Source organism: Equus przewalskii, chromosome 1 (assembly GCF_037783145.1).
Source record: "Equus przewalskii isolate Varuska chromosome 1, EquPr2, whole genome shotgun sequence".
In the NCBI taxonomy this organism is placed as follows: Eukaryota; Metazoa; Chordata; class Mammalia; order Perissodactyla; family Equidae; genus Equus; species Equus przewalskii.
Genome location: NC_091831.1, coordinates 122,694,007 through 122,712,420, shown reverse-complemented (window position 1 = coordinate 122,712,420; position 18,414 = coordinate 122,694,007). Strand labels below are relative to the sequence as shown.

Below are 18,414 nucleotides of genomic sequence, written 5' to 3'. Positions count from 1 at the left end.
CAACCACATAATTCTGGCACGGTGATATACATATTTAAACGGATGGCAAAGCCAAAACAAAACATGCATTTTAGAAGAGGGACAGTTTACTGTAGGCTAGACTGGACAATGAAGGCTCTAGGAAGGAGGATAAGTGATGAAGTGGGCATTATGGACCGTATAGGACTTTACTCAGTAGAGACCAGGGGCAGGACATTCTGGGTGAGAGGACCAGTCTGTAGGAAGATATGGGGACAGAACGTACTGTGAATTGGAGGGCTCAGTTTACTGGTATGGGTGAGTGCCATGACCAAGTATGGGGTGCTCGCCCGTGCCCTTAGTTTCTTGTAGCCCAAACACTTGGCTTTTTTCCTCCTCTCCCTCACCATTCTTTAGGTACCCTAAATCCCACTGCATTTTGACCATTCATTTATGAGGCAAATGAACCTTGAGTCTCCCATCTTTCCTCAATTCTTGGCTGGATCAGCTAAGGAAAGAAAAGGAAAAATCCTTTTGATTTTTGCTTGTGTGACTTGACTTTTTTTAAAACTCTGAAATTATTTTACACACCAGTAGCCCACCTGGAAAGGTGGCATTTAAGGGTCACTTTGTTAATGCCTTGTGAACCTGTCTTGAAGGATGCTATGGTAAGGAGCCCTAGTCTACTCCAGCAGCTGTGCTCTGGGGTTTCTAGAGCACAGTCAGACAGACTCCTCGGCGCTCACCTTATTATCTTTATCTTCAATTTGTCTAGCAGATTCCTGTATCCTTCTCTGTAACTCTGTGATTGTTGTTAGGGACTTATCACATCGTTCCTGCTGATCCTTGATTTCTTGCTCAATGCTAAAATGTAGTAATTCCTTCTCATCTTTTGCAGATAGTTCCTTCTTTTTGGCATGCAAAACCTCCTCACATACTTCTTCGTACTTTCTATTCAGATTGGCCAATTTTTCGTTTAAGTTGGAAACCTGGGTCTCCAAGTCACTTTTTGTTGCTTTATATTTAGACAAATCAACTACCTCCCTAGTCTCTAATTTTTTTAATGCCTGCTTAGTATTTTGGACCTCAGACTGCAGTTTGGAGACTTCTTCAGTTTTGTTTTGGCTTTCTTCCTCCTTTTCTCGCAAGCTAGCTTTTATGACTCCAACTTCTTTCTCAAATGCTTCCTTAATCTGCAAATGCTCTGACAGCGGCACAGAAGAGTTCTTCTGATTCTCCAACATCTGCTGCAGTTTGGTCACAGTCTGCTGCTCCTTCTCATAACACCTTTGCTTATTCTTCAGTTCTTCCTTTAGAGTCTCAATTGTGCCATTAAGAGATTTTTCCAGGGCCTCAACCTGTTCCAGTGGAACATGCTGTTTTTGCAAAAGAGTTTGTGCTGCAAGGATCTCAGAAGTCTGTTTGGCATTTTCTTCTACTAGCTTCTCTCTCTCGTTCTTTACCTCTGTGTATTTCTGTAACAGGTCTTTTAACTGTTTGTTTAGCTCTTCTGTTTTTCTGCTTAATGCTCTTTCCATTTCATGAGAATTCTCAATGAGAGCACTCTTATCCTTTAAATCCTTCTGAAGAGTGGAAATCTCCTTCTTTAACTTGTCATTCTCCTGCTTGCACTTCCTGGCCTCTTCTTCCCTGACATTACACTTCTGTGTCTGCTCTGATAATTGCTCTTTTAGTTCTTTCTCTGTTGCTTTAAATTTTCTCTCACATTCTTCAAAGCTGACAATTGGAGCATATTTTAGCTTAATGCATTCGTGTATTGTGTCAAGCTCCTTTTTCTGGGCTTCGATTTCAGCATGCAGCGTCACAATCTCTTCCTGGCCTTTTTGGTAGTTAGCCAACATTTCAGCACTATTCGCCTGCACTTTTTTCAGGCTCTCACCCACAGTGCTCATCTTTTCCTCATGCTCTTTTAGGCTGATGTACTCAGCTTTTATTTGGTTCTGAGTGTTTTCCAGGTTTCTTTTTAATATTTCATTCTCATCTTTTATTTTTACAAATTCTCGATTTATATCTTCAAATTTTTTTTTCACATCTAATAATTCTCTGTTAGTTTTATCTAATGTGCTACTCAATGTAGTTTTCATCTCTTCATGAGTCTTAACTGGCACATGCTGATGACTCATAGTCTTTTTCAAGTTGGTGTTTTCAGACATGAGCGAATCTATCTTCTCCTGGTCTTCCCCACATTTTTTATTAAGTTCAGAGAGCTGTTTTTTAAGTTCAACGATATTGGATTTCAGAGCCATTATCTCTTTTTCATGCTTCTCAGGAGGTACGAACACAGTTTCCAGGTGGCTCACATTCTTACTTAAGCTGTCATTTTCCACTAGCAATTTCTCCATCCCCAACTTCTTTTCTGTATATTTTTGTGTGACATCTAAAAGCTTTTTGTTCAAATCATCAACAATTGCATCATGTGACTTTTTCATTTCTTCACTGACTTTTAAAGGAACATAATGATTTTTCATTTCCATTGTTAAGTTATGTACTTGCTGGGTAAGGAGCTTATTATCCAGATACACCTTTTCAATTTCCTTTTGTAACTCCTGATTTTTTGATGTTAAGTCAGTGATCTTCTTCCCAAGTTCTCCAGATTTTTGCTCTAATCTACTCTTGAGTTGTTCGTGTTCTTCTGGTTTGACATGCTGAGCAAACTTGGCCTTAGAATTCTCAAGTTCTCTCTTTAACTGTCTAATTTCACCATGTGATTTTTCATATTCTCTTTCCATCTCTACTAATTTTTTTGCCTTCTCATTCACTTCATTCGATAATAAGCTCTTCATGTTTTCAAATTTTTCTGTCGGAATGGAAAGGGCCAACTTTGCTAACAATTCTTTTAACTGGCCTTCCATTTCTGCGACCTTTCTTCCTTTCTTCTCTCGCTCCATTTCACACATACTAAATTCCTTCTGCAATCGCTTATTTTCCTCTATCAGCTTGCCTTCATCCCTCTTAAACTCTTCTACCAGCATCTCGTTTTGTTTGATCTGGTTTCTTAATTTTCCTACTTCCGCTGAAGCACCTTCATACTTCGCTTTCATGTCTCTCAGCTGATCCTTCAGTTCCTCCGTTAACCTGTGGCTCCCTGTTGCTGCTTCACTTGTGAGATGCTCTTTAAGGGCAAGAAAATGCGTCTGCATTTGCTTCACTTTACCTTCTGACTCGTACATTCTCTTCTGCACATCTTTTAATGCATCTTCTAATTGCTTTATCTGTTCATCTGAATCCTCCTTGACCCTTTCACATTCTAAGGCTAAAGCTTTGCACTCTGCCACCTTGTGAGCCAGTTCATTTTGGAGCTTGAGTCGGTCTTGTTTTGCTGAATCGCAGAAAGTTCTCATTGCTTCTAACTCTTTCTTTAAAATTTCATTTTCGGAATATGAGGTTTGATTGGGGAAGGACAGCTCCAGCGGCCTTAACATGGATCTGCTTTGCATATGGGCTGGCATACCAGGGGAAGTACACTGAAAAGCAAAAAAATATATACACAAATCAATCACAAAAGCCTCAAGAAAACACTTACTTACCTGCCAAATTTACAGCAAGTTTCTATATCATCAGTAGTCGAACAGTTTTCAGACTAGTTATGCTGGAAACATATAGTCCTGATTTTTGAAGTAAGAAAACCAGTTCTGAGTATGATTTCCTTAATATGCCCTTAAGCACTGCCATTTTGAAAGTCTGTTCATTTAAGTGCATTTCTGGCAGAACAAAGAAGGAAAATAGTTGTGGCCCCTGGGTACTATTTTCTCTTTCTTTCCTCATTCATAATACCTACGTGCACATGAATATCAACTTTATCAAAACACATCTACTATTTCTATTTGATGGCACATAATGTGCTCAGAACATCAAATTCTAAAGAAAGCCTTAAATAAAAGAAAGCCAGAACCCTTAAATAAAAACAAGGATTGCAATTTTAAATCTGTAAATAATTTCATAGAAACTATTATTAATATTTCATAGAAATTATTTTTGCAAGTACTAATTCATTGATAAAAGCTATATGCTACGAGTACATCCCACTATCTTAATAGGCAGGTTTTACTGTTGTAAAAAGAAAAGAAAACCCAAATATTTATCGGGTCTGCAGTTGCGAGGAGGTGCTAGAAATGCAAACGTTGTACCTACTGGAAAACAAAAGTGAGGAGCAGATAAACAAGTAACCAAATTAGACAACACTCCCTCTCGGAAGCTTTCTTTATTTTGAGGTGAATTTCCAAAACATAGAATATATATTTCAATGCAAGGAAAAATACATTTCAAAGCCCAAACAAATGACCCTTGACTTGAATTACTCACACCTGTCTTCCTCTTGATAAGGGCAAATATGAAGAGTTAATGTTGTTAATGAATAGAGGCTTACTATCAAACACAATGAAATTTTATTTCAAATCTCTTATTTAAGCCACTGTGATCAAAAACACTCTGGAGGGCACCAGAAACAGCAGTATCACTGCTTTTATTAAACTCAACAACGCAACACCAACTTTTGTTTGATAATGAAAACCTTATTCAATGTAAATACACTTGATATACAATGCTATTTTCCTCTTTTTATAAAGGCACAAATATTTTTTCTAAATATTTTTTAAAATTAAAAAAACAGTATTACCTGTGTGTCTGTCACATACATTTGACCTTGTTTAAGAAGCATATCTTCTTTTCCTAAGTAAATCCAAATAAATGATAACTTAAATATCCATACCAAAGTAGGCTACATATTAATCTGGTGTTATTCTCTTTCCTTTATTATTCAAACAAAAGAGAAGCATGAGTTACAACATAAAATTATCCTTGTTCTAAAATATTCATGTTTTTCCTTAGTATTTCTACATACATAAGGAAAGTATTCTTCTGAATACAGACTAAGTTGGTTTTAAAAAATACACAAGATTGTTAGACTAAATAAGTTACATGATTATTATAAAATACATATCTTACTATCAGTTAAAACAAAAATGGTATTCTTTTGCAACTTGTAGGATAAATATTACTATTGTGATGAGCTAGAGGGTAATTTAATATTCACTGGGAAGCAAAAAATAGGTTTTTCTAGAGAAACTGTTTAAAATTAGTGAACAATAAACAGAAGTGAAGCTTAATTACGTACAGTCTTAAAATAACTAATAAATATGCATTTATGGAACTTCGAACTAACTTTAAAATGCCTACTTGCATTGAGACTATATCCAAAGATTTCTCCAAATCAGAAAACTGTATTTAAGTTTCTTTCTATATAAAACAAGCCCCAAATATCACAAGATAAATGTCCACTAATCGACAAGGCAAATTTGGTAATTCATACAATATACAATTTAAAAATATAAGCGGCTAAGGAAAATCGGAGCCACGGTGATTACCAGATTTTGTTAGAGGCTACAGTAGTCATCTTAACCTCTTCCTGGTTCCACAAGGTGAGTAGAACACACAAGTAGTTGGATGAAGTTTAGCAGCAGGAGTATCATATACAGTTAGACAAAATAAATACACATAAATATTCTTCTTTGCTTGAACTGGATAAACTGTAATGATAATCTATACTTTTATACTTACGGTTACTGAAATGACTTCCTGATCCTAAATGATCACTCTGAAATTAGAAGTATAATTAAAACATTTTAGGTGAATATTGCTTCATTTGGTTAAATTCTGTATCTATTTTAGCTCTAAATAATCCAGTCATTAAAACCACATTTTCAACATTCCTTGTTTCTCCCGAGTATTATTCTACTGGAACCTGCAAAAAGACATAGCACTAGCAACAATTAGAGAGGTGAGTTGCGAATAAACTACTTCACGAAGCATTTTAATAAAACCATCCAAGTGTATCAAGGAAAAACTTTATTGCTCAAAATAAAAAAAGTGAGCTCCAAATGAACTGAAACAACTTTCAATCCATACTCTTTTCTGCTTCTTTACCTCAAAAGGAAGGAAAAGCCACATTCCCATCAAGTACTCATTTTACTTTGCCACTGTTGGGAAACCCTACTTCATTAACTGTGAAATAGCCACGTGATGCCTTCTTTCAGAATTTATAGAATACTGACTACTTCTTTTTTTTTTTCGGTTTTTGGCCCTGAGCTAATATCTGTTGCCTATCCTCCTCTTTTTTGCTTGAGGAAGATTGTCTCTGAGCTAACATCGTGGCAATTGTCCTCTATTTTATATGTGGGATGCCACAACAGCATGGCTTGATGAGTGGTATGTAGGTCCATGTCTGGGATCCAAACCCATGAACCCCAGGCCACAGAAGCGGAGCACGTGAACTTAACCACTACACCACTGGGCCATCCCTGAATACCGATTACTTTTGAAGGCAAAAGGAGACAGAGAGGAGGAAACGAAACTGAGACAAAGACCTACACACAGCAATAAATAAATTGATGCATCAGTTACGAAAAAGAGAATACTGAAGAAAATCTAGATACTCTGAATCGAAATATACTTGGATTGCTCATTTTTCCAAGTTAGTCAAATACAAAGAATCTAATATATCAACTAAAATATTATAACTTCAAGAGTAAAGATATGCAGATGTAGCTCATGTCTGTGTATCTGTGTGTACTGGTACTAACAGCCATGTGTCAAACTCTGATATAGATGACCACGGTGAAAATAGTCCACAGTCCTATAAATAAATTGTTGCCTCCTACACTAATTCTTAGTGCCCCAAGGATGTCGGTAAACATAGTTAAGCTCTTTGTTCTATGTAATATTTAATACTAGAGTTTACCATAGCTACTCAATGGACTTATACATGTATGGTTGGCGTGGCCTACGCACATAAGGAGTTCAAAAAACTTAGTTTGGGTTTATTACCTTTCCTTGATTACTCACATGAAAATAAATGCATAAGTTATAACATAAAATTAGCCTCGTTCTAAAATATCCATATTTTCCCATATTTTTTCTATTATCAGAAGGGAAATGCCTACATATTAAGTATTACACACACCAGCAAACCTGTTGGCAGTTTATGAAGATTTTTAGGCATGTGAGATGATACAGTGGATATGCAATATTTTTAAATGACGAATTCTTAGTTTTGTTTTTTTGCTTGTTTTCTGCATTTTTCTCCCCAAATCCCCCTGCATAGTTGTATATATTTTTTTAGTTGTGGGTCCTTCCAGTTGTGGCATGTGGGACGCTGCCCCAGCATGGCCTGATGAACGGTGCCACGTCCGTGCCCAGGATCCGAACCAGCAAAACCCTGGGCCACCAAAGCGGAGCACGCAAACTTAACCACTCAGCCACAAGGCCAGCCCCTGAATGCTTAGTTTTTAACGGCTGCTTTCATAAATACTGGGTCACATATAAAATGGGCCCTGTAATTTCTTTTTGAAAGTAAAAAACCATTTCTAGTAGAAAAATTTATCACAATGAATATGCACTCACTGGGGAAAATGTCACTATGTTGAGTGAAAGAAGTTACAAAATAGGATGTACCCATTCCCACAAGTTACGCACAAAGAAAGGTCGGGAAGACGTGAGTCAGGTGCTAGGAGAGCTGGGAATATAGTTGTACTTATTTTCTGCTTTTAGTTTAATTATATTCTCTAATCTTTCTGAAATAAATATATATTACTTTAAATGAAAAGAATTATGTAGAATAACAATAAAGTTACTTTCCTATAGTTTATTATAACCTCATTGAAAGTTACAGACTTGACTCTAACTCTGTCTAAAGCTACTGAAAAATATCTTATTCTTGACATGAGAGTCTACTCTTAGACTCTTAGTACCCAATTATAGGTGTCAAACTTTGATGAGTGCTTCAAAGGGCCCACATACGCCTCTAGATTTTCTCATTCAAGTCATTCTGAGTGTAAAACTAGTATTGTAGTACAGAGCACAAAGGAGCCAGACAGCCTGGGTTCAAGTTCCGGCTCTTTCGCTTAATATTTATAAAAACCCTCACAGGTAAATGCTCTGTGCCTCAGTCTCTTCACTTATAAATGAAGATAATAATAAAACCTGCCATATGGAGTTGATATGTTTATTAAATGCACGTAAAGTGTACAGAGCAGTTTCTGGTACATGGCTGGTACTATGAAAATGTTAGCTATTACTAGTTTCATTATCAACCTTAAAAAAGAGTCAAATGTGAAAAAGATAGAAGGCACTATACCAGATTATTCTTTAGCTTATAAAGCTGTTTCTGAATAATCTTCAGAATTCAGTCACACAAATTCAAACACACTTTTTTTCTTTTTTAAAAATGTATCAAGGCATAACTCACGTGCAATAAAGCACCTTGTTAAGTGTACAGTACAATGAATTTTTGCAGACGCACACCTTGTATTATCACAACCAAGATCAAGATATAGAACATTTCCAGCACCCTCAGAAGCTTCTTCATGCCCCATCCTAGTCAGTAATCCCTCCCCAAAGGTGGCCTCTATTCTCTCCTCTATCACCATAGATTAGTTTTGTCTGACTCTAAACTTATAAAAATGGAATCATGCATTAGCTACTCTTTGTGTCTGATTTCTTTCACACAACATTGTCTGTGAGATTCATCCATGTCTTGACATTCTTTTTCATAGCTGACCACAAATTTTTTTATTTATAAAAGAAAAAAATTACTTTCATTAGGTACTTTGGAGTTATATTCCCTAATAAAGATAAAAGATTCATATTGAAACAGCACCCTCTTCAGTGACCCCTCAGTGATGAACAACATTTATAAATATGTATTACGGCCTTTCAAACAAATCTACACAGTTAGAAGTCAGGAAAATGGTCACCCCTGATGCAGGGAGTGTGGGTAGTGACAGGAAGCAAACATGAGGAGGCTTCTGGGTACTAGTAATGTTCTGATTCTTGATCTGGGTGTGTTCGATTTGTGAAAATTCTTCAACTTATATGCTTTAACGTGTACTTTTTAACATATATTGTATTTCAATAAAAAGTTTAAAAAATCCACTGTCTTGGAAAGACTAAGAGCTAACTGACCCAACCAAAGAAGAGTATACGATCTGGGCCTTATTGACACTCTACTCTCACTAAACCAAGTGTTCTAACTAATCCAGATAGGCACAAAATCCTTTCTGAGATAATCCTGGAAATACCACTATTCATTTCTATATCACCATCATAATCATTGAAAATTTACAGATAAAAGCATCAAGTTTTGAAAAGGTAAAGATGAACAAAGATGAAAGCTGGGGAAGAGAAAGCAGAATTGAACTAAATGTCAATCATATGCTAGTCAATTTCAATTATCTCGTTTAACCTTTACAACAACTCCGTGGAGAAAGGGACAACCACCCCAATTCTGTCAAAGCAGCAACACACTCAGAGACTTTAAATAAACTGCCCGAGGTCACACTATGAAGAAGAGAGTGATAATTCAAATTCAACTCTGCGTCCAAGCCCCTAACTATTGCCTATTATGAGTTACAGGAGATAATTTAAGCTTTGTATACCTCAAAATATTTAAATCTATTTTTCAGAGCCTCAATAGTTCTTAGGCTTTCTTCATGTTGCTTTTCTTTAGCTGCCAAAAGGGACTTCAGCTTTTCTTTCTGAAATGGAAAGAAAGAAAGAAAGAGCAAAGTCACTCCGTGCTTGAAATTGGGTTAGAAATGTGTTTTAGAAAATGTGATTAGAATTACTTTGAGGACTGCAGTTAATGAATTATCTAAGCTGGTGGATTTTTATCTATTAGTAGAGTTGAAAATTCTACAAATACACTAATAAAATATACAATATATACAAAAAAATTACAAAAAATTCAAATTTTTATTGTTTGTTTTAAATCATTATCTTCAGATATTTACTTTATAATGTTTTGAATTTTACATCTTTTTATGAAAAGTTTCACAGAAAATGAGACATTCAGAGGCAATAACAAAATGCCTACAATAACCCATGCCACTATACTCAAAACATACTTTTACATTCACATGTAGGTTTTGTTTTTCCCTTTGAGCAATAAGCAGAAATAGAATCCTGGTCTCCATCTCAATTCAGGACTTACACACCTTCTGCAATATCATTTTCAATTTACATTTTACAGCTTTAAAGAAAAATTTATCATCCTACCTCACTTTCCAGATCATCAGCAACCATTACTTCCTAAATTTAAAAAGAAGAAATGTATTTTCAGTCTTGAAAGTTTGTTTTAAAAGGCAGGAGCTTGGCAAATATCTTTTGAAAAGACAGGCACATGTCTTTAAGAATGGGGACAAGGATAGGAGAAGAAAATGTCTATGTACTCCCAGTTCTCTTGTCTGAATTGTCATCCCTTCTTCTCACCAACCAGGTTCAGAAGCACTTTTGATTCTTCTGAGAAGCCCTCAGTTGTCAACTCCTACTTGCTCTTCCTCCTCACATCTTCTGTCTCCTCCTTCCTCTCCAATCCCATAGCACCAGCTCCAGTTCAGTCCTTTGTTGTTACCACACATCTACAGTATTCTCTGTTCTTGGATTCGACATTAAAGATTTCATGTAAAGGTCCTAGTAAGATACAACTTTCCCCAAGGGCCATGACCTGATTTTACCTCTGTTAGCACCCAGCACCATGACTTCACGTGATAGGCGAGCATTAACAATTTGTTATCGATGATGATGACTGGGAGTAAAAGTTTGGATTTTTTTGTATTATGTAGATTATTTACCTCATTCAGCTGCAGTTGTAAGCCATTGACTTTATCCAATAATATTCTCTGTTCTTGCTGAATTTTTCTCAACCTCTCTTTCAAATCTTCATTTTCAATCTCCAGATCCTTAAATAGTAAAGATAACAGGGACTACACCAACCTTAAAAGAGCAATTCTTACAGAAGAGATTTTTAAAAGCAGTTCGCTCTTATCTACAGATATATACCTATATAAAACAGCTTTAAGTACAAAGATGCAATAATTTCAATGACATTCAAATGATTTAAAAATCTATAGACCAGAAATAATATAGAAAATTATGGTCCTGTGGTATCTAATGAATACAAATATATACAAGACAGCAAACCATCATGATTCTAATAAAAAATAAAACCATCATCTGGAAATAGAAAATAGAAGAAGAATATGCCATTTTAACTTTTGCTTAACACCTCTCAAGTTTATGAGTCTACTCGCATGCTTTTCTTAAACTAATCATCATTTCAGTGCTCTGATAAAGTACTTAAGGCTCCGATCTAAGGCTAGCATCACTTTCTTAACAGTACATAGTAAACTATGAAGACCCAAAGAAAATGCTTCTGTTTTATCACATGGAAAACATACTCAATTTATATTCTAATGGTATTTGAGTCATAAAATAAACCATTTAATTATGGGATCTTCCTCCAACATAATCCATATAATAATTATTTTTCGAACATTTTGACAAACATAAAAGGTAAAAAGTGCTGTGTGGTTAACAAAATTATTTTTCTTAATCAAAATAAAAAATAATTTAAGAAAAAGTTGGGCTTTTATTTTATTTACATTAATAATCATTTTTATCACTATAATAATTTTCCAACATGAATAGAGATTTATGACCCAAAACACATATATTTAAATCAACAAAAAGTTACATAAAGTTGTTAAATTATTTGCTTCCTAATATATAGTAAAACAATACTTTCTGTAAGATAATACTGACCCAAACATTCATATCAAGAGTCAATTCTTTTGGAATGGATTGGGCAAGAAAATTGAATTACAAAACAGAACTAGCTGCCCCTCCTTCCCCCACATTTTCGCTCCCTGTCTTCTCCCCTACCCCACTACAAACAACACTGGAATTCTCTGCAAAGGAAGATACCAAATTTTGTTTTCTTTTTACCTGAATGTTTTGATGCTCCCTCTGATTTGGCTTCATATTTACTTCATCTAGCATGTGTGTCAAATTTCGCTTTGGTAAAACATAAGAAAACACAGGTTAGCAAGAATGAGAATATAGACCACATTTTCCTCAATAAGCAATATATCCAAGTGGTGATTTTCAGCTTACCCAACATTAAATTTTGCTGTCATAACACAAGGTGGCAGTGTTTCCACTGAGAACTCCAAATGGAAAGCATCTTTAAGGATATAGGTTTCAAATAAATCAAGTATAATTTATTTTAAAATACTAAAAAATAAAATTTAAAATCCTTATTGTTAAGGATTTATTTTAGCTAGAGTCACAAAATTTTAAAAAGGAGAATTTGTACTAGACACAAAACTAAACTTGTGCCATAAGCATTATCAACCATTCCCAAAGGAAGAATTTAGTCTTTAAAAAAAGGAGGAGGGCAAGTTACATTAATGTTGGAAGAAAATATGAAAATTATTTATTTCTTTGAGTACTGATGAAATAAAATATCAAGGGGTGTGGTAAGACAGAGACAGAAAATCCTCTGACCAGAGCTTTATAAAAGATCTCTAAATGACCTAGTTGGGTACATCTCGTTTTTGTACACTCACTGCTTTGAACCCTTATTCAAGCTTAGAGATTTGCTTTAATAAAAACACAAAACAATTATTAAACAAGAGAGAAAATAACCTTTTTTTGCCCAAGTTGACCTTTAAATCTACAAAATAATTTAGAAAGCTCTTTCCTCCTTTCTAAGAACTTAAGAAAAAAAAAAGCTAATGCTTTAATTCTCCAAGATAATTTTTTTATGTTCTGTATTATTTGTGGAGTTTGTTTAATCAAGTGTTTAAACTATCATTCTAGTGAGTTTGGATTTAGAATTAGGGGGAGAAAGTCCCATTAAGAAGATATCCTGTACCCACAATTTGCCCAAACTACATTTCCAGCCTCATTCTTTCTACCAAAGGACTGTTCACGTGGAATCTGACCAGCCTCATTGTACCAATTTTTTTTTTTTTGAGGAAGATTAGCCCTGAGCTAACATCTGATGCCAATCCTCTTCTTTTTTTTTGCTGAGGAAGACTGGTCCTGAGCTAATATCCGTGCCCATCTTCTTCTGCTGTATATGTGGGATGCCTACCACAGCATGGCTTCCCAAGCAGTGCTATGTCCACACCTGGGATCCGAACCAGCGAACCTCCGGCTGCCAAAGCAGAACGTGCGCACTTAACTGCTGCACCACCGGGCCAGCCCCTTATCGTACCACTTTTACCCCCTGGCTTCCCTTCAGAGGGTCCTTCATAATCTGGCACCTAGTTACCTCGCTCATCTCTTCCCTTCAGCTAGGTCATGTGCATGTCACTCCTGCCACTCTGGCCTTCTACTACCCCATAGATGTGCTGAACATGCTCCCTCGTCAGGGACTTGGTACTTGCCCGACCCTCCGCCCGTGGGGCTTCTCCCACAGAGCCACACAGCTCCCTCCTCACTTCCTTCAGACCTCTGCTCAAATGTCACTTCCTGAGAGAGCCCCTTCCTGACCACACAATCTAAAACAGCTTCCTGTGCTCTCCTTCTTCATCCGCTAATCCTGTTCCACTTTTCTTCGAAGTATCTGCTATGATACTACTTTGCTTACTGCTCATCTCTCTCACTAGGCTGGAGCTCCCTGAGGGCAGGGACTTTGAACACCGTGATATCCCAGCACTAAGAACAGTAACTGGCAGATAGTACGTGCTCTACAGACATCTGTTAAGCAAATAACTCAGTCTTATTTTTTCATCTATACAGTAATCTTCTTGATAACAGGGATTATATGTTCCTTAGTACAAGAACAAATCCTATTTACAGCACACAGTTTTAAATGTATTCAATAATTAATGGAAACAAATGAGTTTTGCTGTTCCTAGCAGAATATTAACTCCCCAAATTCATTTAGATAACTCCTAGAGCACTAAGCAGAATACCATTCCCATATCAATATTCAGTAATTCCTTATTCTCAATATCTGTATATTCCAGGAATCATTTTCTCGGGTTCTGGGTGAGACAGCTGGTACAGTCATAACAGTGCACATTTCATTATACCCCTACTTAGGTTACCTGAGGAATGGGAGAGAGGGTTGAAACAGGTGCTCCAGATGGAAAAGAAAAGTGACAGTAGACAAGACCCATGCATGAACCTACTACTTAATTGTGATGGATTAAAAACGAAAACATGCTTTAATAAAGCTTTCAGATTCAGGTGAGAGGTAGAGGAATGATGCAGAATGATGATCAGAATTGCTCCAAGGTACCTGATTACTTTCTCTTCAGGGTTTGGAAGTGCCCAGGTTCCTCTCATTAGAGAAAAGCTGAAAGCCTGGAAGGGAACTGCCAGCAGAAGAGGAGAGCTGCCCATACTAGCTTTTGAGCAGACGGTGAGAGTGCAGTAAACCAACCCCTCTTACTTCACTCGAAGAGATTAGGGGAAATGACAAGACATTTACTGAGACGGGGACACAAAACCAGGGTTAAACAGTGATTTGATAATAAAATTAGTGCAAGGTAGGAATTATTTCATGTATTGCAGGTTTTTTTTAAGTGAAGTCTTCATTAATTAAATACACAGCAAAAAAAGATGAAAAGAAACCAAAATGTTAACAGTGGTATTGAAAAGACTATATAATCAGTTTTGAATTCTGTTTTCTTCATTTCTTATTGCACTGTAATTTTCCAATAACAGTAAATATTTGGCTCTGTTATTAAGGGAGGACAGGTGAAAACTATCTACAATCTGCCAGGCTGAAACTAATCTTCTAAGAGTCTCAGCGAGGTGTGCTATCTCATACTTCGCAGGGCTGGATGTTTAAGGCCAGCAATCAGCAGGCTATTTATTTCCCATTGGATACATTCATTGTAATAAGATCCACTGTCTCAAGCTGAGAGACAGCACCCAGAGCAAGCCTCAGGATCTTAATACCCAGCTTCTCCAAGGGCATGATGAACTGAGGCGAGAGAACAGCATGCATTTAAACCCAAAACAGTTATGTACAATCATTAACCAGTCTGAGTAAGCACTTATATTGCACAATACATATAATTTTTTAAAATTAAAATTAAGATCTACCTGTTGTAAAGATGGTCCTTTCTTCCAAAGTTCTTTCCCTGAATATTGAAAGAGAGAAAGAGAGGAGAAAGAAGGACAGTGAAACAGCAGGTTAACTTGGGTAGATACGCATTCCCTAACTATACAACCGAGTTAATATTAAAGAAATGCATTTTAAAGTTTCCTTTAAAGGAACTTCACAGTTAAAACAAAAGTGAAATATCATTTTTGCCTATCAAGTTGGCAAGGTGTTTTTTTGCTATAACAACATCCAGGTAGGTAATAGTCAATACTAGGGAAGAGAGACAGGTAAAAAATGTAAAATTTGAAACACTCCTAAATTGGAAAGCAATTTGTCAATATAGATCAAGAGCTTAAAGAAGTGTACATATCCTGGAACCCCATGATTCAATGTCTAGGAAATAATCCTAAGGTTATAATAAAAACATGCTAAAATATTTATGCATAAGGACAGATCACTAAATTGTTATTAATATTAGTAAAAACTGTAAACAACTTCAATGACACCTATAGAAAATTGCTTAAATTAAATAGATGCAATTTTATGCATCAATAAAAATCATACTGTAGAAAAACATATTTACTTATGAGGGAAAAGACTTCAAAATATATTACACAAAAAGTAACCTACAGCTCACTAAAGTGACCTCAATTTTACACAAACGGAAAAGACTGGAAGGATAGTCCTCAAAATGTGAACAGAAGTTCCTCAAGTGGTAGGATGAGTGACTAATTTTATTTGTTGTGCTTTTCTGTATTTCCCAATTTTTCTTTAACAGAGAAAAATACTTGGCACAGGTAGTCAATAAATATTGGTTGAATATTTTATATACACATTTAATTAATGACTCTTTAAAACTTTGTAAGTATAACAGAGCTTAAGACCTTTACACCTCCTCACAAAAAAAAAATATATAGATATATATATATTAGTAAAACACTTGATTTGACTCTTTCTCCTCAGTTCTTTTTTTTTTTTTGAGGAAGATTAGACCTGAGCTAACTACTACGAATCCTCCTCTTTTTGCTGAGGAAGACTGGCCCTGAGCTAACATCCATGCCCATCTTCCTCTACTTTATACGTGGAACACCTACCACAGCATGGTGTGCCAAGCGGTGCCATGTCCGCACCAGGGATCCGAATCAGCAAACCCCGGGCCACCAAGAAGCCAAACGTGCAAATTTAACTGCTGTGCCACCAGGCTGGCCCCTCTCCTCAGTTCTTAAATGACTCCACAGTATAGCAGAGTTTACTGGATAAACTAGACAATATATGCAACAGATACTGCCTCAAAACAAGTGACTTACAATGTGAATACGCAAAGCCATGGTATAGAGGGAGGCAAACCAATACTGTTAATTAGTAAGAAATGTTTTGCTTCTTGTAAATTTTAGCTCTACCACCTAACTCTTTAAAAGCTGCTCTTTGTTAACCTGGACTTTTCTAGTTACAGAAAAATGCTGGTACCTTTGTTGGTATTTTCCGATGCAGTCTTCAACAAGGTAAGAATGTCCAGATTGTCACCAATTCTTGCATAGTAAGAACTATCATGACCAAGGGCATCCAGCAAGCTTACATCAGCACCATTTTTAATTAAGATTTCTACTGCATCTTTGCAACCATACTCGCAGCCTAGCATGAGAGCAGTTCTAAAAGAAAAGATAGAAGAATAAGAGACCTTGAGGAAGACCCAAGAAAATATTTCAGAAATCTTCTTTCAGAGGCCCCCTTCTTAGAATAGATCTCGAGAAGGGGAAAGGGAGAATTACAGATAGAAATCATTGGTGTATTCCAAGTAAAATAACATCAATTACAGAAGTAAAATAAACTAAGGGAATCTTGGGGTACAGAGATGTCCTCAGTTTCTCAGAAGGAAGTGGGGGTGTGCCCAGGCGCAGTATGAGAGAAAACACCTTCACAACATCTCTGCTGAAACATGCCAACCTCCAGGACACCAAGAAGCGCCTTCTTCTAAAAGAATCACTAATGAAGAAGCAGACTGCAGATGTCATTTTTTATTCTTCTCTCTTACATCTTATTTGAGCCCACTTCACTAAAGACTTTTTTAAAGCTTAAAATAACTGGGATATAATTCCTCTTTCTTCAGGTTTTTGACCCAAACACAGGCCTTAATCACTGCTTGTATTCCACTTACCCTGTCATCTTCCCCCTCCTTCCTTCTGCAGTAGACTCCGAAGGAAAATAAGAAGTGGGTATAATTCCAAGGAAGAGGAGGACCAAAGGGGTTGGAAAGGCCAAGTCACAAAGGCAGAGTTTCAGAATCACTGTGCATCCAGCTGGTTCTGGGGAGCCGTGATAAAAGAATTACCTGTTTTGTTTGTCTCTGGAGTTAATATCCGCCCCTCTATCTATCAGCAGTTGACATATTGTTGGCCTACACATCTGAGTAGCCAGAACAAGTGGTGTCCGCCCATCCTAAGCAACAAGAAAAATGAAACAGCATTAAGACAACAAACGTCCCAAAGTATCAAAGTTAGAATACATGAATTGAAATGAGAATAAACATAAACTGACTTACTACATCTTTGGCATTCACCAAGGCCCCATGGTCACAAAGCAGCTGTATGCTAGAAGGACAGTCTGCCATAGCTTTGAGGAACAAAGGAAAGTGATAAATGGTGAACATCTGTCGGTAAGACATGTGGTGTTTTACTAGGTCCATATAAGGCATGCATTCTTCAATTTCTAAACTACCAAGCATCACATCCTTTACTCTCAGTTTAGCATTATAAGCATCAATTTTCTATCTGAAAATGGATTAGACAAGATCATTTTATAAGTTTTGTACAATTAGGACCAAGGAATATTGTCATCCTTACAGAAGAATATACTGCTATTCTAAAGGTAAACACAGATAATAAAATCATGAATCTTCTATTTGCAGTATATTTCTAAACATGGCTATAAGTGACTTGATCCTTGAAGCGTTTTTTTTTTTTTTTTCAAGAATCAGACCCTTGGGGCTGGCCCCGTGGCGGAGTGGTTAAGTTTGCGTGCTCTACTTCAGCAGCCTGGGGTTTCGCTGGTTCGGATCCTGGGCACAGACATGGCACCACTCGTCAGGCCACACTGAGGTGGCATCCCACATGCCACAACTAGAAGGACCCACAACTAAAATATACAACTATGTACTGGGGGGATTTGGGGAGAAAAAGTAGAAAAAAAAAAGAAGATTCACAACAGGTGTTAGCTCAGGTGCCAATCTTTAAAAAAAAAAAAAAAGAATCAGAGTCTCTTTTTTTTTTTTGGTGAGGAAGATTGGCCCTGAGCTAACAACTGTTGCCAATCTTACTCTTTTTGCTTGAGGAAGATTGTCACTGAGCGAACATCTGTGTCAATCTTCCTCTATTTTATATGTGGGACGCCACCACAGCATGACTTGACAAGTGGTATGTAGGTCTGTGCCCGGGATGCAAACCTGTGAACCCCGGGCAACCAAAAGGGAGTGTGCAAACTTACCCACTAGGCTGCCAGACCGGCCCCAATAATCATTTTTTAATAGAAGAGCCACAGTA

At 36.6% G+C, this 18,414-nt stretch overlaps 1 protein-coding gene across 4 annotated transcripts in view; it reads right to left on the bottom strand.

The window, feature by feature from the left end:
* The window catches only part of UACA (uveal autoantigen with coiled-coil domains and ankyrin repeats), an 82,282-nt gene that overhangs the window by 7,749 nt on the left and 56,119 nt on the right, over positions 1-18,414 (bottom strand). For all 4 annotated transcript variants that reach the window (XM_070621937.1, XM_008523903.2, XM_070621926.1 and 1 more), the window contains exons 6-16: positions 17,418-17,488; positions 17,208-17,314; positions 16,346-16,527; positions 14,878-14,915; positions 11,758-11,826; positions 10,605-10,712; positions 10,030-10,062; positions 9,411-9,509; positions 5,536-5,572; positions 4,595-4,647; positions 705-3,443 (exon numbers count right to left, since the gene is read on the bottom strand). In XM_070621937.1, the coding sequence (XP_070478038.1) occupies positions 705-3,443; positions 4,595-4,647; positions 5,536-5,572; positions 9,411-9,509; positions 10,030-10,062; positions 10,605-10,712; positions 11,758-11,826; positions 14,878-14,915; positions 16,346-16,527; positions 17,208-17,314; positions 17,418-17,488 (3,536 nt within the window). The remainder of the gene's footprint in view (positions 1-704; positions 3,444-4,594; positions 4,648-5,535; positions 5,573-9,410; positions 9,510-10,029; positions 10,063-10,604; positions 10,713-11,757; positions 11,827-14,877; positions 14,916-16,345; positions 16,528-17,207; positions 17,315-17,417; positions 17,489-18,414) is intronic.